Raw genomic sequence first — 24,671 nt, 5'->3', positions numbered from 1 at the left:
TTCAGTATTCCATTATTATATCCATCAAAACTTGTTTACACTGTTGAATTTATCTTAATGCTGCCAACGTTTTCAAGTATACACCCCCCCCCATATATTCAATAAGCATTTTCCAATCTTCTTTAAAGGTATTTCCTTCTTGTTCTCTTATTCTATATGCAAATTAAGTCATTTTCCAATAACGTGCCAACAAATAAATCTCTCCCTTATCCATATTTCTGGACCAACATGGCTACATATATCTGATTTTTGTCTTGTTTTGCTTTGCTTTGTCTGGAATGAAGTAGGTTCACTTCTTCTTCTCTCTTTTTTAAAACCTCCCCTTTGTCTTTGTTTCTCCCACAGGACTGATTGTCTACCTGGGCATGATGCTGGGGGCTATTATGTGGGGTGGCCTGGCAGACAAACTGGGCCGGAAGAAATGCCTCATCCTGTCTCTCTCCATCAATGCATCTTTTGCGTTCCTGTCCTCGTTTGTACAGGGATATGGATTCTTCCTCTTCTGTCGCCTTATCTCTGGTTTCGGGTAAGTTACACAGCGCCCAGCTTGGGAAAGGGCCAGCTTGCATTAACGAATAGGTCTCTGTATCAGATTGGCCTGAATATCAAAACTGAATCAGGCCCATTTTGTGGCATTTGGATATTGGCTGGGTTGAGAGGCAATAGCATTTGATCGCCCTGGGTCGGGCTTCCTGGAGCAATCTGGGGCTGTGAATGGGTGGGCCATTGGGCAGGAAAGAGGCAGGCAATTTCCCACAGGGAATGCGCTGGGCAAGCAGACTCAAGCAAGAGGGAAGCAGATCCCTGCAGCCAGTAGAACTAAATCCTCCTTCACCTGCTGGTCCAGACAAGCCATTTATTGATCACTCATTCTGATTTGCTTGTGAGAAGGCTAGGCTGCATTAAGCCATTGTCGTCTCACACTTTCCAGGACATTTCTATATCACTTCCTGATTTTTTTATTCATGGAAGTGGCACAAACCATCTTTAATTGTGCAACTTGAATTTGCTGGTATGGGATTGAATTCCCCACCCCAGCAAAACAGCATCTGGGGTCTAGGCTCCATTGCTAGTCCTGCATTAATGTTTGTATGAATTTATAGTTTAGATTTATTACTACATCACACACACACACACACACACACACACACACACACACACACTGTATGTATCTATTACTACCTTTATGTTCCACCTTTCTTGCAAGTGGTCCCCTCCTTCCACATTTTTGTAGACCAAGAACATTCTACCCACCAGGATAGGCTTGCCTAACCAAAGATGTTTTTAGCAGGCTGCATAAAGAGTACAGTGAAGGCACCTGTCTGACATCAATAGAATCACAGAATTGTAGAGTCGGAAGGAACCCCCAGTGTTATCTAGTACAACCCCCTGTAATGCAGGAATCTTTTGCCAAGTGTGGGACTCAAACCCACAACCTGAGATTCAGAGTCTCGTGCTATACCGACTGTGCTATATATTAATCATTCTAGGTGGGGGATTCCGAAGGGTAGGTGCTGCCACAGTTTCTTGCAAATGTAGAGTATTACATGGCACTCCTAACAAGGCCAGTCCCAGTGGTCAAGTGGGCATATATAAGGTAATACAACCACACAGGTAAACTAGATTTGCCCTATTTCAAAAAGTGAAAATCTGGATTCCAGGGTTTCAGCCTGGCTGTGTCCAGGAAATTCCGGGCATATGGAAGCCCTAGGTAAACTGATCTGAAGCTATGCAGGGCTGAATGTATTAAGAGCAACACTTTGGCCTGGTTTTCATTCTTCCTGCCTGTTCTCCCACCTCACCTGCTTCCTCAGAATTGGAGGGACTCTCCCCATTGTCTTTGCCTATTTCTCCGAATTCCTGTCTCGTGAGAAGAGAGGGGAGCATCTGAGCTGGCTCTGCATGTTCTGGATGATTGGAGCCCTCTACGCCTCCATCATGGCCTGGAGCATCATCCCGCATTACGGTAATCACCTCTGGATTCAGATGGTATCCCTGGCCTTTATCCATGTGTGGCATTCAGGCTGAGGATTTGCTGGTTGTCTAAACAGTGATGCTCCCTTACGCCTGATGGGACTGGGAGGTGGGGCCAGACTTAGCAAGGCCTAGGTCTAGGAATGCTTATACTGAGTCAGATCACTGGCTGATGGGAGTCAAGCCAGTGATACCTCAAGAACACCACATGGCCTGATCTAGCTCAATACTGCATGCTCTGGCTGGCAGCTGTTGTCCAGGGTCTCAGTCAGGGGTCATCCCTAGCCCTACTCCCTGAGGTGCTCTTCACTGAAGATACCAAGGATAAGGAATGGCCAGATCTATCTATTTCCAGTCCACCTTACTTTTGCATTGTTATTTTAAAAAAACCCACAATTCCATTCCATTTCTGTGTTAATCGGCATTCTTAAAAACAGATTTCCCTCAATGTACATATTTAACGATGTGCTTTCATATATTTTTACATGGGCATGTTCTCAAAAACAGTTGCATCGAAGCACCTGTTTGGCACACAAAGACTATTAAGAATGGGGTCACTATGTTTGGGGAAGTGCAGAATTTGGAAGGCAACTATTTCCCTGAGAAGGGCAGATTAGGCCATTTGGTATCTTATCAAGGAGGAATCCCTTGCATTTGCAAAGGCTGGATTTCTAGATAGCTCACTTCACACATTAGTCCATGAGGTGAAGTCATTTGGTACAGGAATTCAAAAGGTCAAATCCCTCAAATTCAAATCCCTGGATACCTAAGTTCCGATTTGAACATTAGTCCAGGAGTTGCAGATCAGGACATTTTGTATAGTAGTAGTAGTAGTAGTAGTAGTAGTAGTAGTAGTAGTAGTAGTAATAATAATAATAATAATAATAATAATAATAATAATAATTTATACCCCACTCATCTGGCTGGGCTTCCCCAGCCACTCTGGGTGGCTTCCAACAAAATATTAAAATACAGTAATGCATCAAACATTAGAAGCTTCCCTAAACAGGGCTGCCTTCAGATGTCTTCTAAAAGTCCGGTAGTTGTTCTCTTTGACATCTGGTGGGAGGGTGTTCCACAGGGGGGGCACCACTACCAAGAAGGCCCTCTGCCTGGTTCCCTGTAACTTGACTTCTCGCAGGAATTTGCATCCCTCCAGCATCTCTGTTGAGGCACCTTCACTACCTGGAACATCAGATGTGCTCTGCCATCTGGGAATATTGGAGAATTCTGATGAAAACAGGGGGGGGGGAGAGGACATTGTTGGTGTTTGCATATTTGACCCCGTGTCCAGGATTCCAGAATGCAAATCGACCCATTGGTATTTGCTGTCAGTTGGTTGCTTTCCATCAGCAAATGATATGCAACTGATTATACCGCCGCCCCCACCCCAAATTTGCATTGTGTTTCCCTTGTACTGAAATGAATGTGGTGGAATTGCAGCATGGCCAGGTAATTTACGTAATTAATTACACAAATCACTTAAGTCACATAAATCTGCCACAGTGGGCAGCAAGACATAAAATGCAGTTGATGGGGGAAGACAAACCGCAGTAGAACGGAAACATGTCTACATGGGACAAATTCAGGGTGGAAAGGGAAACAATGCCGTCTTCCATCCCTCACTATAGCCCCTTTCCCTTGCTTATAGGATGGGGCTTCAGTATGGGGACCAACTACCACTTCCACAGCTGGAGAGTTTTCGTGGTTGTCTGCTCTCTGCCCTGCATCGCGTCTCTGGTTGCCCTGAAGTTCATGCCAGAAAGCCCACGGTTTTTGCTGGAGGTAAGAACACATGTCTGAGAAAACAGACCTTTGTATTGTGTAGATTCTTCTAGAGGATATGCCATAAGCAATAGAAACCAAAAGGACTGGGATTTGTTTGACATAGGCTGCAACACCTAATGCATTTGCTCGGGTCTGGGAGCAGTGGCTCATTCTCAGGACCCTTTGGAAGATTGGTCAGTACAGGATTTTGAGCTTACCATATCATTGCAAAATAAAAAAAATTCCTTCCAGTAGCACCTTAGAGACCAACTAAGTTTGTTATTGGTATGAGCTTTTGTGCACATGCACACTTCTTCAGATACATGCTTGCACATGAAAGCTCATTTCAATAACAAACTTAGTTGGTCTCTAAGGTGCTACTGGAAGGAGTTTTTTTATTTTGTTTTGACTATGGCAGAACAACACGGCTACCTACCTGTAACTATATCATTGCCAGGGAACCAGCAGTAGGCCCCACTGAACTCAACAGGTTTTGTTTTTGAGTATACATCCTTTAGATCACACTATTAATTGTGTAATTGCATTTTTAAAATAAAAAAAAGCCTAGAAACTTGCATAGAGTTTCTCAGGATGCTGCACTCTGTGGCTAAGGTGAGAACGGGGACCCCTTCTCACATTATGTGGCATAAATCAGGGAAAACTTTCCGCATCATCACTTTATCTCCCTGCCAAGTTTTGCCTGCTATGCATTTTGTGTTGATGCTAAAGGTCCAGGTGTGAAACCATCCAGAAGACAGCAACTCTGCTGTCCATTATGTTATAAAACAACATGCTCAATGTTGAACAGCAGCGCTGGGGAGCTCCTCTTCAGCCCAAGGGCAACATTCCATTCTGGTTAAACTTCTGAGGGCCACATGACACTGGTGGGCAGGGCCAGAGGTACAAGTGAATGTTATTTTTACCTTTCTACAGTCAGATGGTTTCTGTACACACTCACAAACCCCTCTCTACTCAGGTAAGCAAGAGGCATTATTGGAATTCAAGGACCGGTTCCAGCTAGGCAAAAATGCTCAGGGTGTGGGAAGAGGGTGTGTGGCTTAGGGAGAGTTTCAGGGGCCACATGGAGAGGTCTGTGGGGCCACATTCAACCCCTGAGCCAGAGGGTCCCCACTCACATTGTACAGGTATTCTCCGGCAGAATCCAGAACTTCTGCCCTTGGCTAGGACATCATCCCACCGTGGTTAAACCCATGTGACTTCCGATGGAGCCATAGCATAACTGGAGAGAAAGAGCCTGGGATCTTAAAAACATTTTCTGAAGGAAGTGCTCTTTCTGACATCCTTTGCTTTGGCCTTTCCAGATAGGCAAGCACGACGAAGCCTGGATGATCCTCAAGCAAGTCCACGACACCAACATGAGGGCCAAAGGCGAGCCAGAGAGGGTGTTTACGGTAAGCATGCTTTCTTCCTAGGAATGCACTTCCCCCTCAATAGGAGACTTTGGTCAAAGATTCTAAACCTAATTGGGTTTTTTATATACATTGCATAAAGCCCACAACCCACCTCTTTCTTCTCCCAAAGATTCAGTATGCAGATTCTAATTCAAGGTTATTTTCCAACTGGCAAACAGGGTTGCCATCCAGGCAAGAAGAGCCTTTTCTCCCCAACCCAGATGTTTGGGGCTACACTCCCATCAGCTCCAGCTAGGGGTGGGCAAATCTGCCAATTTTGGTTTCTCGTTTCTCCAGTCCTATGTTCCACATTTTGCCACATTTCCACATCATCCTTGCATATATTTTTTTAAAAAGACCACGTGAAAGTTCACCAGCATTTTAGTGCAAATTTCTCCTAATGCATACATTTCCCCCCATGCTTTTCTGCCCAATATACACATTTCTGTAAAGCAATTTCCCCCAATATAATGCATTTGTGTATGTTGCTTGCACAAAGATGTGCATTTTTGTACATGTTACTTGGCTAGCAAACTGCATTGCAAAATTCAGATATGTGCAAATTTCAAAAGATGGCTGTTTCAGTTTGTGTGTTTCTTTCAGAAAATGAGAATTAGAGAGATCTGCCTTTAAATGTAAACTGAATCAGATTTCTCCCTCATCCCTAAACCCAGTCACTGCTGGGTTCAAAACACCTGGAGATGTTTCATCCCAAATCAGAACATTGGTTCATCTAGCTCAGTATAATCTGCACTGAATGACAGTGCCTCTCCAGGGTTTCTGAGAGAAGGCCTTCCTTGCCTACTTAGAGATGCCAGAAACTGAACCTTGAACCTTCTGCATGCAAAGCAGTCACTCCACCCCTGAGCTATGCCCCTTCCCCATGTACAATTATTTGGGAATAAGCCTCCTTGTACACTGTGGGACTTCCTTCCACTAAATGTATTCAGGACTGGAATGCAGAGGTGTTTATTCAGGTGGTGGTTGACGCAACCCTCTTGTTGTGTTGCTTCTGCGCAATTGCTTACAAGAACCAAGCTTAGTGTGGTTGCTGTGAAGTCAAGGGCTGAATATTTCGGCTTGTTTTTTCTTGTTTATTCAGGTAGCCAACATAAAAACTCCAAAGCAGATAGACGAATTCATTGAAATACAGTGTTCTACAGGAACGTGGTACCAGCGTTCTTTTGTTAGAGTGACAACAACCCTCAAACAGGTATGGGAGGGGGGGTGGCACCTGAATGCACACAACAACCAGTAATGATTGATTGCCTAGATCTGTCATTGTGCTACTTGCCCACACAATGAACAGGTCACGGGATTGCAACCTTTACTGATTACATCTGGGTGCAGTACTTTGACCACCCAACCTATTAATCAACAAATATTTGGTTTCATGTAGGGCTCTCAACTAAACAGAGATTTTTAAGTGGCTCAACCACCTGCGTTTTTACCAAGTGATTAAATGTATATAGATTATGTTATATTATCAGCTTCAGTAAAGGTGTCTCCCTGACCTACTGAAATAAGTGTAAGTGTAAAGGTAAAGGGACCCCTGAACATTAGGTCCAGTCGTGGCCGACTCTGGGGTTGTGGCACTCATCTCGCTTTATTGGCTGAGGGAGCCGGCGTACAACTTCCGGGTCATGACTAAGCCGCTTCTGGTGAACCAGAGCAGCGCACAGAAACGCCGTTTACCTTCCCGCCAGAGAGGTACATATTTATCTACTTGCACTTTGACGTGCTTTCGAACTGCTAGGTTGGCAGTTTAAGTGTACATTGGAATTAATAATTAAGACTGTCACTTGTTGTTAAGTGGGGGGACGGGACTATATTTGTTGGAAGATCTTTAATACCATATTTAAGGCAAAGTACCTTTCATATTTTATTTTTTGGTTCCCTATTCCAGTGATACACCAGAATTTAATTGCCTCTGACAGTGACCTCAATTTTAAATTATTTAAATTGCCCCATAGATTAATCAACCAAGCTTCAGTTGATTTATGTCATAGCAAATGTAGGATCTGAGATAAATAAATCTTGCTTCACTGAATCTAGCCAGCTAGCTACAATGTAAAAACATTGAATGAAAATACTCATAATAAATTATTCGCCATTTCCACAAACAAACAGGTATTTGTTTTTCATTTTTGGAGGGGATATAAGCTACATTAGAAGTTAGCTTTCTTAGGACTTCTTCTGTAACTGATTCTTTGGACAATCCTTTTCTTTTAGGTTATGGACAATGTAATATACTGTTTGACAGCCCAGTACAGAATGAACACGCTGTTCCTGGCAATTGTGTGGTTCTCAATGGCCTTAAGGTATGTGCCTTGGAATTCACAAACCTGTTATTAACCAGAGAGTTGGAAGATCATCCTGTCCAACCCTGGCAAGAAATCTCTTAGTACAGCATCCCTCATAGCTGGCTATCCAGCATGTGCTAAAAACCTGAAATAAAGGAGGACCCACCACTTTCCAAGGCAGTCTGTTCTACTATTGATACAAAGGAAGCTACCTGATGGTGAATCATACCATGGGTCCCTCTAGCTCAATATTGTCTACATTGACTGGCAGTGGTTCTTCCGATTTTTAGAGATGACTCTTTTCCACCCCTCCCTGGAGATGGATATGATTGAACTTGGGCCGTCTGCAAACCAACCAGGTGTTCTACCACTAAGCTGCAGCTTATCCCACAAGCAGAGGCTCCCAGGTTCTCCAGCATCTCCTAGTAAGGCTGAAAAAGACTCCTGTCTGAAACCCTAGAAAGCCACTAGCAGCCAGTCTAGGCAATACTGAGCTTGAAGTACCAATGGTTTGACTTGGTATAAGGCAACTGCCTAGTTTCCTGTGGGTAAAGTCTGCCTGAGACATTTAGCCAGTCTTAGCAAAACAAATATTTGCTCCTTTTGATAGACTTTGCCTGTTTCCTCAGGGCAACAAACATTCAAATTAGAAATACAGGAAGCTGCCTTGTAACATTTGCAAGGCTAAATAAGAGCAGCAGGAACCTGTCCTGAACATTTCAGAGATAAACTATATTTTCCCACCATTATCTTTGGGGAAGGTTAGGAACTTAGGAAGCTGCCATATACTGAGAATTGATTGGCAGTGCCTCTCCTGGGTTTCAAGAGAGCCCTACCAGAAGATGAACCTGGACTGAACCTGGGACCTTCTGTATTCAGGGCATATTCCACACTACTGAACTGCAGCCTTTCCCCCAAGGACCTTGTTGTTGTTGTTGTTTAGTAATTAAGTCGTGTTTGACTCTTCGTGACCCCATGGACCAGAGCACGCCAGGCACTCCTGTCTTCCACTGCCTCCCGCAGTTTAGCCAAACTCATGTCGGTAGCTTTGAGAACACTGTCCAACCATCTCCTCCTCTGTCGTCCCCTTCTCCTTCTGCCCTCAATCTTTCCCAACATCAGGGCCTTTTCCAGGGAGTCTTCTCTTCTCATGAGGTGGCCAAAGTACTGGAGCCTCAGCTTCAGGATCTGTCCTTCCAGTGAGCACTCAGGGCTGATATCCTTAAGAATGGATAGGTTTGATCTTCCTGCAGTCCATGGGACTCTCAAGAGTCTCCTCCAGCACCATAATTCAAAAGCATCAATTCTTCAGCAAAGATCTAGGCTTAGACCCAAAGACCTAGGAACATAGAAATCTGCCTTATATAATGTCAGACCCTTGGTCTGTCTTGTCCAGTACTGTCTACACAGACTGGCAGTGGTTCTCCAGGGGTTCAGGCAGAAACCCAGCCCTAGAATAGAAAAAAAATCAGCAGGCATTTAAAAGTTGAAACAGAAGACATCTGCTGAATCTCCACAAAACTGGGCTAATGACACAAGAGGCTCAGTTTCTTGTTGTTGTCAAATGAGACTTGTCAACTTGGGGGTGACCAATGATGCTTCTGCAGATAACCTCAGCTGTGAGATAAGGGTTCAGGTGGTACCCTGGACCTAAGTCATCGGTATTAATATAAAGACCTTCAACCTGGATCAGTAGTAGATGGACAGTCAGTGCAGATGCTTTAACAATGATGTCACCTATTCTTGGCCAGATGCCTCCATCAGCAATCTGGCCACCACAATCTGACCAGCTGGAGCTTCAGAGCCAGGTCCAAGCGCAGCCCCACAAACAGCGCATTGAAGCAAACTAGCCTTGAGGTTATCAAAGCATGGGTAACAGTTGGCAGTTCTCTGTGTCACAGTTCTCTTCTTCCTCTTGCAGTTACTATGGCCTTATCGTCTGGTTCCCTGACATGATACGGTACTACCAAGAAGAAGCGTATAAGTCCCGCGAGAAAGTCTTTAATGGGGAATCAGTGAAGGATATCACCTTCAACTTCACCTTGGAAAATCAAATCCACCGGAATGGGACATATTTCAATGACAAGTGAGCCATCACACCCCACCTCACCAAAACAGATTCAAATGTTTGCTTATATGTGCCGTGTCCTGTCGGAGCTGCTATCCCACCGATCCTGGCTGTGGCAGCACCTTGGAACAACCAGAGATGATGGAAGTTGCTTCATGATGGAGATCAGTGAGAGATTACCAGTGTGGTGCCCTTGAGCTCCCTTGAGCACCCTTGAGGTTTTTCTCTGGTGCCCACAGAGGCTCTGAGCCTCTTATTGCCCCTTTAGTCATGAGGCAGAGTGTGGGGCTACTTTATCTCCCTGGAAAAATATAGAGAGCTGAAGGAGGAAGTGGGGAGGAGGACATACTTTCCCACTTCCTCTTTCAGTTGTATGTGCTTTTCAAGGCCCAGATCCTTTGGGAAAGGGGTTTGTATATTCATACTTTCTGTCTACCCCCCCTCTCTCTCACTCTCTCTCTCTCTCTCTCTCTGTGTGTGTGTGTGTGTGTGTGAGAGAGAGAGAGAGAGAGAGAGAGTTTGTAAGAGAGAGAGAGAGAGATCTCTCCAGGTGACAGGTGAGAGGAGTGACCAGAAGGTTGGCTGCCAGGTAATGGTGGCTGGTGCTGATTGTGACAGGTAGGGTGGAAGGCAGTGAGCCGAGCAATAGATGGAGCCAGAGCAAATGGTGTGCAGAGCCCACTAAGTCTAGTTTCCCCCTCCACCCTCCTCCCTGCTGAATTCTACAGGGGTAACACTGAGACTTCGCAGGAGGAAGCTGATAGTCAGTGCTACCCTGGGCTGGTTGTACATAAGAAGGCTGGCAGGTGGGAGTAGGCACAGGTTGGGAGGATAGTGCTTCATTTGGCCAAGTGGCTTAGCCTCCAGTGGCACTTGCTGAAAGAGTCATATCCATTGCTGTGCCTCCTTTTGCCTCTTGGCTATCCATGTTTGCCTTTGGCTCTGCCAGTCGATAATCTGTGGCCCTTGGAAGAGTTCTGTAGGAGAGAATATGGCCTTTAAGCTTTTGTCCTTGTATGAGATAAAGAGTGACCCATAAACATAATAACAGCAGCAACTGATGAAAATACTATTTTTGCTAATTCAACATCTATACTGGGAAATCAACTTGGATATCTGTTATGATCTAAATGAATTAAATTACACATGCTGATAAACTTTTGTGCTTTGGGCTTCAAGGAGCCATAATTATTTTTAAATCACCTTTGGACATACTGACATCCAGTGGTCATGTAAGGAAAGGCACATCGAGGGCCAGTTCCCACATTACTTTTTTTCTGAAATATCATATTAAGGCATATATTGCAGCTGAAACCAGGGGTGCAGAAATTTGCTTGATTCTCATTTTTTTTTTTTATGAGAATCAATCAGAGTGGAAATTCCCAAACCCGTATGCAAACCAAAACACAGCACTCTTTTGAAAGTTGCACTACTCTGAACTTTGCAATCTAGTTCGCCAACCAAAGGATGCAGACAAAATGCATATATTAATGAAAAGTGCATGCAAAAATGTGCATATTTAGTGAAGAGAGCATAGGAAAAGGTATTCTATTGTGGAGGAATTGCTTGGACAAAAAAAATTCGCACATTCTTCTTCTACTTCTAAAAAATTGCAACTGTCCAACTTCCACCTCATTGACAAGTTCTTCCCTGTTGGTAAGAATCAGGTGCAAGATAGTCAATCCCCTTGTCGCTTCTTACAACCTTCTGGGAAATGAAATTGTCAGCAAGGCAATTGAGGAGTTTGTTAGGCCTTACATTCTTGGCAGACTTTGAGTTTCAGCTATCCTGGCATCTGTTGGAACTCAAATCAATAATCAATAAGAGGGAAATCACACAGAGGTATAGAGAGATACCAAACGGAGTCTTTCTTTCAACATACTCATTTTTGTTCACTGAAAGTATCCTCCCCCTAATGAGCCATGGGTTGTTAATGGTTTTGGAGTGAAGTTAAAGTGTTTGCATATGAAACAAAGCTGAATTAGATTGCATCAAACTCACTGTCTTGGCTGCTGGTATCTTAAATTGTGTGTGTTTATTTTTTTTTATTTTTTTAAAAAGTTCAGGGATAGGAGCTAGCTTCAAATGAAGATGATGGTGAGTTATTTTCTATGTTTCAGGTTCATCAAAATGAAGTTCCGAGATGTGACTTTTGAAGACTCTGTGTTTGAGGAATGCTACTTCGAAGATGTGACATCGAGCGAGACCTTTTTCAAGAACTGCACCATTATAAAAACTGTCTTCTTTAACACAGGTAACGCGGGAGAGTGTGTGTTTCTGTGTTGGCAAAGTGCATCTGCTGGCTTCTGTCTGTGTTTTCATTTATAGAAAAGTGGAATGAAGTGAAGAGATAAGACTGGGAAGAAATCATAATAACTTTGATCTGGTCTGTTTTAGCAGTACACAATAACTTAAGCACCATTGTTCCCTGTTTATCAGGAATGGTAACAGATTTTTGGTATCTGGTCCTGCTGCTGCCTTTGGGGAATATTTTCTGAACAAGTTAGTAAGCGTGACTAGGCTTTCCATTCTTCAGATTTCAGATACTTCCTTTGGTCTTGCAAAGTTAGATGGGCATGTGTGATGGGATAGTGAGCTGCTTGTGCGTAAAAACTTGATCCCTCTGGGGTTTGGCTGGTCATCCAAACCGAGGCACTAACGGAGCCCCCAAAGCATGACTCCGTCAGTCGCTGGTAGAATCTGACAGTGGGCGTCTACGGAATTTACGCCAACATAAAAGCTGTTTGACGGACATGCGCCTTCGTGACTCTCTGCGTGACAGTTTCCGGCGAAGGGTGGGAGTTCCTAACGGGGCTCTGGTTACCTCTTCGCTATTCTCACTAGAAGTATCCCAGAGCCTCCCCTCCGCTGTGACTCCTGCACTCCCCCTGCTGGTTCCTTCCTCTGCTGCAGATTCTCTCCTATTCTCCTGGAGCCTGTCCACCACCTGTCCCTCCGATGGCAGTTCCCTGACATCCACCTCCCCCCCAGGGCCCCCTTCACCCCCTCCCGCCTCCTCTCCCACTGGCGGTGAGGGCGGAAAGCCCCTGAAGGAACTCTCCTCGTCGTCCGAGGATTCAAACACTTCTAGCCACGGCGTACCGTCTCTCTCCCCGTCTTCCTCTTCTTCGTCGGAGTCGGCTTCCTCACCCACCCCTGACTCTGGGAACCCTTCAAACTCTCCTTCCTCATCGGTGGTCCCAAAGTGTTCCCTTCTAAATCGTGCCACGGGTTGCGGTTTTCTTGGGAAACGCTGATGAAATGTCTCTATTAAGACCTCGTCATTGACTACCTCTGCTGGTACCCAAGTGTTTTCCGACTCTACTTCCCCCTCCCATTCTACCAGATATTCCACCTGATTCCCCTTCCACCTGGAATCAATGATTCCTGCCACGTTCATGTCGCACTCTCTCTCTTCTATCACGGGCGTTTGGGTGGCCTCTCTCTCACGCTCCCCCCACTCACGTCCCTCTCAGTACGGCGACAGTAATGACCTATGAAATACTGGGTGTAATTTCATGTGACTGGGCAGCCTGAGTTTGAATGCTACTGGGTTGACCTGCTGTATGACCTCAAAGGGTCCCAATCTTTTGGGTCTCAATTTCTTACTCCCGCCCTTGAACGGTAGTCCTTGGGTGGATAACCACACCCGGTCTCCCACCCTTATAGTTTCACCTTCCCTCCTATTTCTGTCTGCTTGCTTCTTATATTCTTCCTTGGCTTTCTCTAAGTTAAGTTGAAGCTGACGGTGGATCGCTTCCATCTCTTCAAAAAAATATTCCGCCGCCGGCACGCTCCACCTCCCCCCTCCCTCTCCTGGGAATGCCCGGGGGTGACACCCATAATTTGCCAGAAAGGGACTCATCCCTGTGGACACGTTCTCCGCGTTGTTGTAGGCAAATTCTGCTAGAGGTAACTTATCCACCCAATCATTTTCTCTGTCCTTTACATAACACCTCAGGTATTGTTGTAAAATCCCGTTTGCCCTTTCCGCTTGCCCATTTGTTTCTGGGTGCCGGGCAGTTGAGAAATTGAGTTCTACGTGCAGTAAGCTCATAAGTTTCCTCCAGAACCTGGAAGTAAATTGTTTCCCTCTGTCGCTCAAAACCCTCAAGGGGGCGCCATGCAACCTAAAAATATGTTCTACAAACAACTTGGCGGTTTCCTCCGCTGTGACCGCATGTGAACAAGCTATAAAATGACACATCTTGGTTAATAGATCTACCACCACCATGACAGCTGTTTTGCCTTTGGATTTTGGCAGGTCCGTCATAAAATCTATGGATACTGCCTCCCATGGCCTTTCTGGCGTGGGTAAGGGTTGTAATAGCCCCGCTGGCGCCACCCTCTCTCCTTTCGCTCGCTGGCACCTGTCGCAACCCCTGACATATTCCCGTACGTCCTCCCTCACCTTGGGCCACCAAAACTCCCTGGTAACCAACCACATGGTTTTGTGCTGTCCAAAATGTCCCGCTGTGGGGCTGTCATGCAACTGCTTGAGTACTCTGCCCCTCAGTTCCCCATCGGGTATGTACAGTGCCCCTTTGTAATACAATGCCCCGTTCTTTTCTTCAAACCCCCCTGGGTTCTCCTCTGTCCTCCTGAGCTCTCTGAGTTTCTCTTGGGCGTATTCATCGTTCTCAGTACCCTCTATCAGTTCCCTCTGCCCCACCAATGCCGCCCCACACACCCAGCGGTCTTCAGGGATTACATGCCTTGCCTCAGGCGCTCCCTCCCCCTCTAAGTACTCAGGTTTCCTGGAAAGAGCGTCCGCCCTCACGTTCTCGGAGCCGGGCACGTAACGAATCTCAAAGTGGAATTTGGAGAACTCCTGGGCCCATCGCACTTGTCTCTGGTTCAGCACTCGGGCTGTTCTCCAGTATTCCAGATTTTTGTGGTCAGTTCGGACTTGAACCTTGTGCTGCGCCCCAATCAGCAAGTGCCGCCATTTCCGGAATGCTTCATGAATGGCGAGCAGTTCTCGGTCGTATACTGTGTAGTTCCTCTCGGATTTGTTCAACTTCCGCGAGAAGAATGCACACGGTCTCCATTCAGACGTATCTTTTCCCGGCTGGAGAAGAACGGCCCCCACCGCTCGGTCTGACGCGTCAGTCTCCACTCTCATTGGTTGTTGTAGATTCACGTGCAAAAGTTGCTCTTCCGACGCAAACGCCTGCTTTAAACGTTCGAACGCCCGCTGCGCTTCTTCCGTCCAAACAAATTTCTTTTTGCTACTAAGACAATCCGTGATGGGCGCTGTTAAATGGGCAAAGTTTTTGATGAACTTCCTATAGAAGTTTCCGAAGCCCAGGAACCTTTGCACGTCCTTCTTGGTCTTTGGTGTTTTCCATTCCAGTACCGCTTGAACCTTGCTGGGATCCATGGCCAATCCCTTGTCAGACAACCGGTACCCCAGGAATTCCACCTCCCTGGTATGAAACTGACACTTCTCCAGTTTCACCCACAGCCGGTTTTCTCGCAGCTTGCTCAGTACCTCTCTTACATCTCGCACATGCTGCTCCTCATTCTCTGAGTACACCAGGACGTCATCTAAGAACGCTACGCAGTTCTTGTAGAGCAGTGGCCCCAGGACGTGATTCATGAATGATTGAAAGCAGGCGGAGCCCGCTTGTAATCCGAAAGGCATAACCCGGTACTCAAAAGCCCCCAAGGGGGTGAACATAGTGGTCTTCCACTCATCCCCCTTTCTCACACGTATCAAGTTATATGCCCCCCTAAGGTCCAGCTTGGTAAAAATTTTCCCTTTTCTCACCCGTGTTAGAATGTCATCAATTCTAGGCATAGGGAAAGTCACTGGTTCTGACACTGCATTTAGGGCCCTGAAATCACATACAAGCCTGGGCTTGCCCGTGTTTTTTTTGTCCACAAAGAACACTGGGCTGCCCCCCACCGCTCGTGACTCTCTGATGAAACCTCGCTTGAGGTTCTTGTCAATGAACTCCCTTAACTCCTGCATCTCACTGTCTGACATTGCATACAGCTTGCCCACTGGCAATTGTGCTCCTGGGAGTAAGTTAATTTGACAGTCAAAGGGTCTGTGCGGGGGCAGTTTATCTGCTTCTTTTTCGCTGAATACGTCAATCAAGTCAGCGTATTGTGGTGGCACCCTCCCCTTGTCCATCACTTCCATCCCTGCTAGAGTGGCCCTGGCCCCTGCCTGAGCCTCTCCCTCCTTGCAGTGTTCTAGGCAATGTGCTGATCCAAAGGAAACCACTCTCTGATGCCAGCCTACTAGCGGATCGTGTAGTGCCAGCCAGCTCATTCCCAAGATAATAGGAGCTCCTCCCAAGGTGGCTACGTTAAACGCTATCAGTTCTGTGTGTCTTGCCACCCTCATTATCATTGGTACAGTTTGTTGGTTCACTTCTCCTCCCAACAGCTCCCTCCCATCAATCGTGGTAACCTGCAAAGGCTTACTCAATGGGATAGTCTGTATCTGGTGTTCAGCTGCAAACTCCTTACTCATGAAATTACATGAGCTACCTGAATCCAATAGCGCTTTTATCTTCAGTGGGTGTCCGTTTGCCAGTTCCAGCAACACCTCTATCACAAGCGCTGGTCTTGGAGGTTCCGGCGTGGGCACATTCACTACTCCCTGGCCTGGCTGCTGTGCCCTGATGTTGGCAACCAGGCGTTGGCTTTTACTTGCTCCGTGATTTCTTCTTCCTCCTTCCCCCCAACAGTTCCCGCCATCCCTTGCCATTCCTTCCTTTGCGGACAGACTCTGGCAAAGTGACCTGGCTGTTGGCAGAGATAGCATCTCTTGCCGCTCTTTCCCTCCTTCTTCCGCCCTTCACTGGTGTTTGAAACTGCGTGCGCGCGCGCTGTTCCAAGTTCCATCGGCTCTGCTGGCGGGAAAGGCTGCTCCGGAATCTCTGGAATGCGGAAGTCCTTCCAACGTTCCCCCTTTCCTTCCCGCTTTTCCATAGCTCTAGCCTCCTGGCGTGCTCCTATGGACAGCGCTGATTTAGTCAGCTGATCCATAGACTCCGCCCTAGGCGCCCGGGAAAGTTCATCTTTCACTGCCGGAGAGAGACCTTCTTCAAACAGCATTTGAATAGGTTCACTAGCAAGGTCCCACCCTAGTCTATGAATCAGCATGGTGAACTCAGTCCAGTACTCACGTACAGATCGGCTCCCCTGTTTACACGCCATTAACTGTCTGCGCACCACCCCCTGCTCGATCTCGCTGGAAAACATCAAGTCCATGGCGCGAAAAAACTTCATAGTGTCCTTTAAGATTTCATTATTGGCTGCCATCAGGGGCCGAACCCAGTCCTTCGCCCCTCCCTCTAGATGGCCAATCACGTATGCCACTCTAGAGTTCTCATCGGGGAAGTCATCAAACAGTAGATTGAGAGCATATTGCATCTCTGTCCTAAAGGCTTGATAGTTCCTGGGATCCCCCCCAAATTTCTGCACCAATCCAGGCACCCGTCTGGCAAGTGGGGTGGTTTTCCCTTTATCCGCATCTTGAGCCCTCCTCTCCTCGAGCCTCGCCGTTTGCAGCGCCAGCTGGACCTCCAACGCCCTGTACCTTTCTTCCAGGCTTGGACCTGCTCCAGCTCCGGCTCCTGCTCCTCCGGTTCCGGCTGGTTCGCTCATGATGCCCTCTGCTTGCACAAGCTGCTTTCAAAGACTGTCAGATTGCTGTGATGGGATAGTGAGCTGCTTGTGCGTAAAAACTTGATCCCTCTGGGGTTTGGCTGGTCATCCAAACCGAGGCACTAACGGAGCCCCCAAAGCATGACTCCGTCAGTCGCTGGTAGAATCTGACAGTGGGCGTCTACGGAATTTACGCCAACATAAAAGCTGTTTGACGGACATGCGCCTTCGTGACTCTCTGCGTGACAGTTTCCGGCGAAGGGTGGGAGTTCCTAACGGGGCTCTGGTTACCTCTTCGCTATTCTCACTAGAAGTATCCCAGAGCCTCCCCTCCGCTGTGACTCCTGCACTCCCCCTGCTGGTTCCTTCCTCTGCTGCAGATTCTCTCCTATTCTCCTGGAGCCTGTCCACCACCTGTCCCTCCGATGGCAGTTCCCTGACAGCATGTGTTATATCTTAAGGGCCCCCCTCTGTAAATGATAATGCAAGTCACTTTACTTCAAAAAAAAAAATCTCACATGTTGTTTGGGGGCCCTGCTGTGCATTGTTCTGAATGGTGCACTAGACATCTGCTCCAAAGTCTAATGTCAGTGTGCGTCACACCATGTGACAAAATTATGTACTTTATTCCGGCATACTTTCCTGCCTTTTTATGGGTGAATCAGAAGCCTGCTTATATGAAAAGGGTAGGAGTGTAGCAGCGTTGTCCAATGACGTTCGCAAATGAAATTTGCCGTGATGTGGCAGTCTATCCATCAAAAAGTCACGCTTCCATAATGCATTGTAAAAGGAACCGATATAAGGGCGAGCAAGATAACTAAGAGACGTGCGGTGAATGTGGTGGAAGTCTTTTATAATATTTTAACTAGGATTTATATATTTTAATGTTTGAAGCATGAATTTGGTAATATTATTGGTTATGAAAAGTATTTCCCCCCCCTTTTGTCTTCTCTCTCTCTCTCTGTCTTTTTTTAGTTTGCATTTTGGAAAACATGAATATAAATGTGCTTACAGTGTTATGTATTGTTCTTTGTTTCTCCTTCTCTTTCTTTTTCTTTTCTTGTAAAATTCTTTAAAAAATAATTTTTTAAAAAGTAAAAGGAACCAAGACAGAGCCGCTAGCATTATAATGAGGAAAAGTAACACAGTAACCCCCATGTTTGAATTCAGTATGAGTTCCATCCATCCATCTTTCTCTCTCTCCCCGCCCCTCCTTAGACCTCTACAAGCATAAATTTGTCGAATGCAAGTTTGTGAATGCCACCTTCTTGGAGCAGAAGAAGGGCTGCCACATGGATTTTGAGAGGGACAACGACTTCCTGGTTTACCTCGTCGGCTTCTTAGGCAGCCTCTCGGTCTTGCCAGGCAACATTATCTCAGCTCTGCTGATGGACAAAATAGGTCGGATCAAGATGATTGGTGAGTGGGGAGGGATGACATATGTCAATGTGGGAGTGGTCAGAAAGGTCCCCCCCCCCAATGTGGTTTAGTTGGTCTCATGCCAAAAATCTTCTTTCCAATTTCTCAAAACTCTTCCTTCATTGAGAAGGTGGTTTTCACTTATTGTGCCTTGCCCTCAGGGCACTTTAGAATCTGTTTCAGCACAGGAACTTGAGCTTACCATCCCATTGCAAGGTTTGCCAAGGGTGGTGGAGGCTGGTGCCCATTGGCACTGATAGGGCAGAAGGCAGGGAGCCCAACAGTAGGTGGCGCCATAGCCAATGGCAGGCAGAGCCAAGAAGCTCACCCCTCCTCCTCCCTGCTGAGTGCTGCAAGGGTCAACACTGAGACTGAGGAGGAGGAAACTGACAGCCAGGGCCACCCCCTATATCAAGTGTTATTCCTTCACATTTGAGCTTGTCTTATTTCTCTTTTTTATAATTTTTTATTAAATTTTCTGTTTTACCATTTAGAAGATTCATTTAAACAACCTTAAGGTATCAAAAATTCCCCTTCTTCTCTTTCCATGGTTCATTTTGCAAAACATAAATCCCTGCATATTTTATATAAACTAAACCATTCAGTATTCCATTATGACATCCATCTAAACTTATTTACACTGTTGAATTTATCTTAATGCTGCCAATGTTTTCAAGTGTACAAAATCCCACCTCCCCATATATTCAACAAACATTTTCCAATCTTCTTTAAACGTATGTTCTTCTTGTTCTCTTATTCGGTGTGTTAGGTCCACAAGCTGCGCATATTCCATCAGTTTAAGTTGCCATTTTTCTTTGGTTGGAACCTCACTCGTTTTCCATTTTGGGGCTAACAAAACATGGGCTGCAGTAGTGGCATACATAATTAACCTTGTCATTATTATTATTATTATTATTATTATTATTATTATTATTATTATTATTTTCAGTGCAGAGTTACAACAAAAATTACAAACATTGAATCCAAAATAATACTATACAAACAAGAAAGAAAAACAGAACACACAAAAAAGAAAAGAAAAAACAAAAGAAAAAGCACACATCTACAAATAAAACCATATCTTCATTGAAATCTAGTCATTGCATACATATACACATATTGACTTCCTTCCTTTGTTCTAAGACCTCAAAAAAATTACTCTTTCTAAATTGTTGTGTCTAATGTAGATTACTTCTATCTTTATACTTTTTTACTCCATTTTTCTTTTTTTTTAACCCTGTAAAGCATCATTCATTACATACCGATATGCTTACTCCAGAACACCCCCATTCTTTTAATAATTTCTGGTCCAATTGCCCCCTTATGAGTGCTGTGAGTCTTGCCAGATTTATATATTCACAAAATTTAATTTGCCATTCCTTCATTGATGGAATTTTTCTCCCTTTCCAATTTTTTGCTATAAGCATCCTGGCAGCTGTTGTTGCATAAAGGAATACTTTCCTTTGATTGTCAGGAATATTGTTTGTGATTATACCTAAAAGGAATGCCTCTGGTTTTTTACTGAAAAATTAATTAAATAATAATAATAATAATAATAATAATAATAATAATAATAATTATTATTTATACCCCACCCATCTGGCTGGGCCTCCCCAGCCACTCTGGGCGGCTTCCATAGAAAGCAAAAATACAGTAAAATATCACACGTTAAAAACTTCCCTGAACAGGGCTGCCTTAAGATGTCTTCTGAATGTCAGGTAGTTGTTTATCGCTTTGACATCTGCTGGAAGGGCGTTCCACAGGGCGGGCGCCACCACCGAGAAGGCCCTCTGCCTGGTTCCCTGTAGCTTTGCTTCTCGCAATGAGGGAACCGCCAGAAGGCCCTCGGCGCTGGACCTCAAGGTTAATTAATTAACCTTGTCTTATCTCTCCCTGCCTCCTCTTTTGTTCTTTCTTGCAGGGGGTTCCATGCTGATCTCTGCCGTGTGCTGCTTCTTCCTGTTTTTTGGCAACAGTGAGTCGGCCATGATTGGCTGGCAGTGCCTATTTTGTGGTACCAGCATTGCTGCCTGGAATGCGCTGGATGTGATCACTGTGGAGCTGTACCCCACACATAAAAGGTGACTCTTCCCAGCAACCTCCCTTGGGGTGAGGAAGGAGGGTGGAGATAAACACAGGGAGATTTCCAGGGGCTGAAGCTTTTTAGCATGGCCCTTCACAATTTGAGAACAAACCAGTGTAAATCTGGAGCTGTTGGCAGTGGCATCTTTGGGGGGACGGAAGTAGGTTTGGGGTGAAGCACTACTGCTTATTTCACAGCCCAGGAGAGGACGTTATTATCTGGCGCTCTGTTTGCTAATCTCCTGCATGCCAAATTGTTTTTAAAAAGCCCTTTCTCAGCAAAAAGAATTCACTGTGCTGGTCTGCAAACCATATCAATATAAAACCATCAAAAAAAATAATCATAAAAACCACTTGAAAGCAAATACAGTGGTACCTCAGGTTAAGAACTTAATTCGTTCTGGAGGTCCGTTCTTAACCTGAAACTGTTCTTAACCTGAAGCACCACTTTAACTAATGGGGCCTCCCGCCTCTGTTGCGCCACCGCTGCGCAATTTCTGTCCTGAAGCAAAGTTCTTAACCCAAGGTACTATTTCTAGGTTAGCAGAGTCTGTAACCTGAAGCGTATGTAACCCAAGGTACCACTGTATATATATTTAAACCAAGGATGCACCAATGTGGTGAACTGAAGTTAAGATTGGGAAAATAAGAGCCTGATCAGAAGCCAAAATTGACACATCTGCCCATCCCTACAGCTGACTTGGCTGACTATAAAAGAGGCCAATTCATGGAGGAGAAGGCTATCAATAGCTACTAGCCATGATGGCTATGTTCTACCTCCACTAATGGAGGCAGGATGCCTCTGAATGCATGTTGCTGGGAGTCACCAGTGGGGAGAGATGCTCTCAGGTCCACCCTGCAGACTTCCTGTTGGGGCATATGGTTGACCACAGTGAGAATGGGATGCTGGGCTAGATGGACCTTTGGCCCAATCCACCAGGACTCTTCTAACCTTCTTAGGTGGCTGTGTTGCTTTGGAGGTTAATGTGAAGAGGTCCTTCCCTTCACATATGTACCACTGGACCACTGCCTCTTGGACCGTTCCCATTTTAAACTCCCTTTGCTTTCTCTCCCTTCTCCACAGAGCCACAGCCTTTGGCATCCTCAACGGGCTCTGCAAAATTGGGGCCATCTTCGGGAATGCTATCTTTGCCTCCTTTGTTGGGATAACCAAAGTGGTCCCCATCCTCCTGGCATCCTCCGCTCTGGTGGCAGGAGGCCTCCTTGCCCTGAGGCTGCCAGAGACTCGCGACCAAGTCCTGATGTGAGCCGCCCACAAGGGACAAAGGAAACGTCAACAGACGAGATGCATTTAGAAGAAAATCGGGGGAAAGCCTGTCAATATTTCTCTGCCGATACCTCAGATCTGAGGAGGGAGGGGGAGGAAGAGGCACCCCGCTGAGATAATGTTAACCCCTTAGTTCTAGGAACGTTGTGAAGTGGTGATGGAGCCCGCCTGTCTAGGGCTGCACCCGCACGCGCACACCCTGAGCTTTGCTCATTGCTTCAAAGCTATCACTTGTTAAGGGGTGAAGCCCCATTTCCCCTCTGAATGTGTGTGAACATCTCAGGCACTAAACCAGTAACAGAAGAAGAAGCTGCCTCGTGATCGTGCATGTTTGTCTAGATGTGTGCATTGTGATGGGTGGCACTGGGAAGTGAGCCATTCCTCACACAAGTGACCCTCTCAGAGCTCAGCTGAATGGCTTGATGTCTACATTTCTATAGCTTTCCTGGCAATTAGCAAAAAGAAAAGGGGGGGGGATGAATATAGTTTTAAAACTGAAGCCCATTGACCAATGGTAGCTGGTCCTCAAGAGAGATCACAAACCAGATGGTTTATTCAGGGGCAAGACTACCCTTTTGGGGAGTCAACAGCCATTGGCTTACATTTTGCGGAGGGCGGCCTCATATTTCGAGAACCAAAACTGAGACGCCCAACATAGCTTGTTGTGTTTCCTCAAGGAAAGCTGCTGATCCTTTCATACATTGGACCTCTAAGTTGTCTAAAGCAACCATCACCACCTCTCTCTCACAGGTATGCAAGTGAATCTGTAGGAGATTCTGCACACACACTTTCCATTTCATTCTCATCAAGTAGTTTTCAAAAGAACAAAACAAAACAACAACAACAACCACAGAGATATTCCAGCTGTCCACAATAATTTTAACTGGATCTTGTGAGAGAGGAAGGCTAACACAAGTTTAAGCCAGCAGTCAGTATTTCAAATGCGTTGAGTTTGGGGGCATCACTATATTAAAAGAGTATAAATTGTTGTTGGTTTTGATCTAGTTTCATTCATGTTCTGTTCCTTGAGCATCTTATGATTCCTGAAACCAAATATGTACATATCCTGCAGTGTAAATAGAGTGCTTTCGGGGGGGGGGGGGATATTTGATCAAGTATAGAGTACGGTATCTGCAGGAATTTACCAGTATTATAGCCATATTAACAAATGATAAATGTCTGAGTTACTTATATGTAGACTGCCATCTTACTGGAACACTCTAAAGCACAGTATGGGGAGTAGCCATTTAAATTGTTTTTTGGAGATTTGCACTCGACAGAAGGTTGTCATATGGCATGGCTGGATCTGCCCCTTCAGTCAAGGTTGAAGGGAAAAAAAAGAATCAAAAAAACCTTCAGGTTTCAGGACTGTCTTATACTCAAGAGATCCGAGCTTGGCTGCAGAATGGAACGGACCGTGTTTTGTGGCAAAAGCAGAGAGCAACATCACTGGCATCTGGCATCAAGAATGGCTGGATGGTAGACCAAAGGATGCTGAGCACTGCTTTGAGCTGTTGTTGATGAGGCCATGAGGACTCTGAGGAAGAAATGATGGAAGATACGATGCACCTTGATGCTTTTATGAAATGTCCGTTCCCAACGGGGAGCCAAAGACTCTCCCCAACAAAGGCTTTGCTTCTATACTAATTCATCTAAAATGGATGGAGGCTTTGCTACGAAGGATTTCCTTCGTTGGAGATGATAGTGTTTTAAAAATAAATAATAATAATCAGGAAAAATGAGCCATCCTCAGAGAGCTGCAGTGCAAACTAGCCTCTCATTACATAATAACTCTTCTCCGGGCATAGACAGAGTTGAAAATCAGCTGATTTATGCACATTCTCAGATTGCATGGACCACATTTTCTTCTTCGTTCTACTCAATGAGCTTTAAAGCCCTGGTTGCTTCCTTCCTGGCGTGAAAAAGAAAAAGAAAAAGCCATATTGTCTTTTCCAACCTTAGAGAAAAAAAGGACAGGGCTGATTCCAAATGCAGACCTGCATTTCTCTTGTTTTCCTCTTCTGACTCTGCATCTATATGGACGCCTTCATATCTGTGTTGACACTTCCTCCTGATAGCTGTGGGATCTGGGGCTATAGCATAATATGTACAGAAGACATGTATTCAATAGATGTTGTCACCATCCAGGAACATGCATTATAAAATTCTTTTTTGGGGGGTGGGGGTGGGGGGAAGGATCAATTGTCATGAAAACGCTGTTTTGTAATCCTTTGTCAACCTCCACTGAATGTGTCCACTACTTTGAAGAAATTCATGTCATGCAATGAAATTGCAATAAATGTAAACCAAACGTGGTGTATTTGAAGGTTAAATTTATCTGTAGTTTTCTTAAGCCATATTCACAAGTAATTCTGGCTACCAACCTTTTTCCTGTGCTGAAACAGGTTTGTGTCCTCCTTTCGCCCACCAAAATAATAAGGGGGGGGGGGAATAAGGGGGAGGGGGAGAGCCCCAAATCAAGGCCCCATCTGCACTGCACATTTAAAGAAGTATCATACCACTTTAAACAGCCATGACTTTCACCCCAGAACACCCTGGGAACTGCAGCATGTCAAATGTGCCGAGAAACTACAATTCCCAAAGTTCCCTGGGAAGAGGGATTGATTGTCAAACCATTCTGAAAACTTTAGTTCTGTTATGGCTGGTGGGAGTTACAGTGGTACCTCTGGTTACATACTTAATTCATTCTGGAGGTCCGTTCTTAATCTGAA

General features: G+C 45.4%; 1 protein-coding gene across 1 annotated transcript in view; it reads left to right on the top strand.

Moving 5' to 3' along the window:
- Nucleotides 1–22,761, top strand: part of SV2B (synaptic vesicle glycoprotein 2B) — a 75,070-nt gene extending 52,309 nt beyond the window's left edge. Inside the window, exons 3-13 of the mRNA XM_083713139.1 lie at nt 346–526; nt 1,815–1,966; nt 3,626–3,759; nt 5,064–5,153; nt 6,256–6,366; nt 7,386–7,474; nt 9,378–9,542; nt 11,645–11,778; nt 18,369–18,569; nt 20,491–20,650; nt 21,736–22,761. Coding sequence (XP_083569265.1) covers nt 346–526; nt 1,815–1,966; nt 3,626–3,759; nt 5,064–5,153; nt 6,256–6,366; nt 7,386–7,474; nt 9,378–9,542; nt 11,645–11,778; nt 18,369–18,569; nt 20,491–20,650; nt 21,736–21,919 — 1,601 coding nt within the window. The 3' untranslated portion in view covers nt 21,920–22,761. The remainder of the gene's footprint in view (nt 1–345; nt 527–1,814; nt 1,967–3,625; nt 3,760–5,063; nt 5,154–6,255; nt 6,367–7,385; nt 7,475–9,377; nt 9,543–11,644; nt 11,779–18,368; nt 18,570–20,490; nt 20,651–21,735) is intronic.
- The last annotated feature ends 1,910 nt before the right edge of the window (nt 22,762–24,671 follow it).

This window comes from Podarcis gaigeae, assembly GCF_964106915.1.
Source record: "Podarcis gaigeae genome assembly, chromosome: 14".
Taxonomy (NCBI): domain Eukaryota; kingdom Metazoa; phylum Chordata; class Lepidosauria; order Squamata; family Lacertidae; genus Podarcis; species Podarcis gaigeae.
This window is presented reverse-complemented; position numbering and strand designations above follow the sequence as displayed.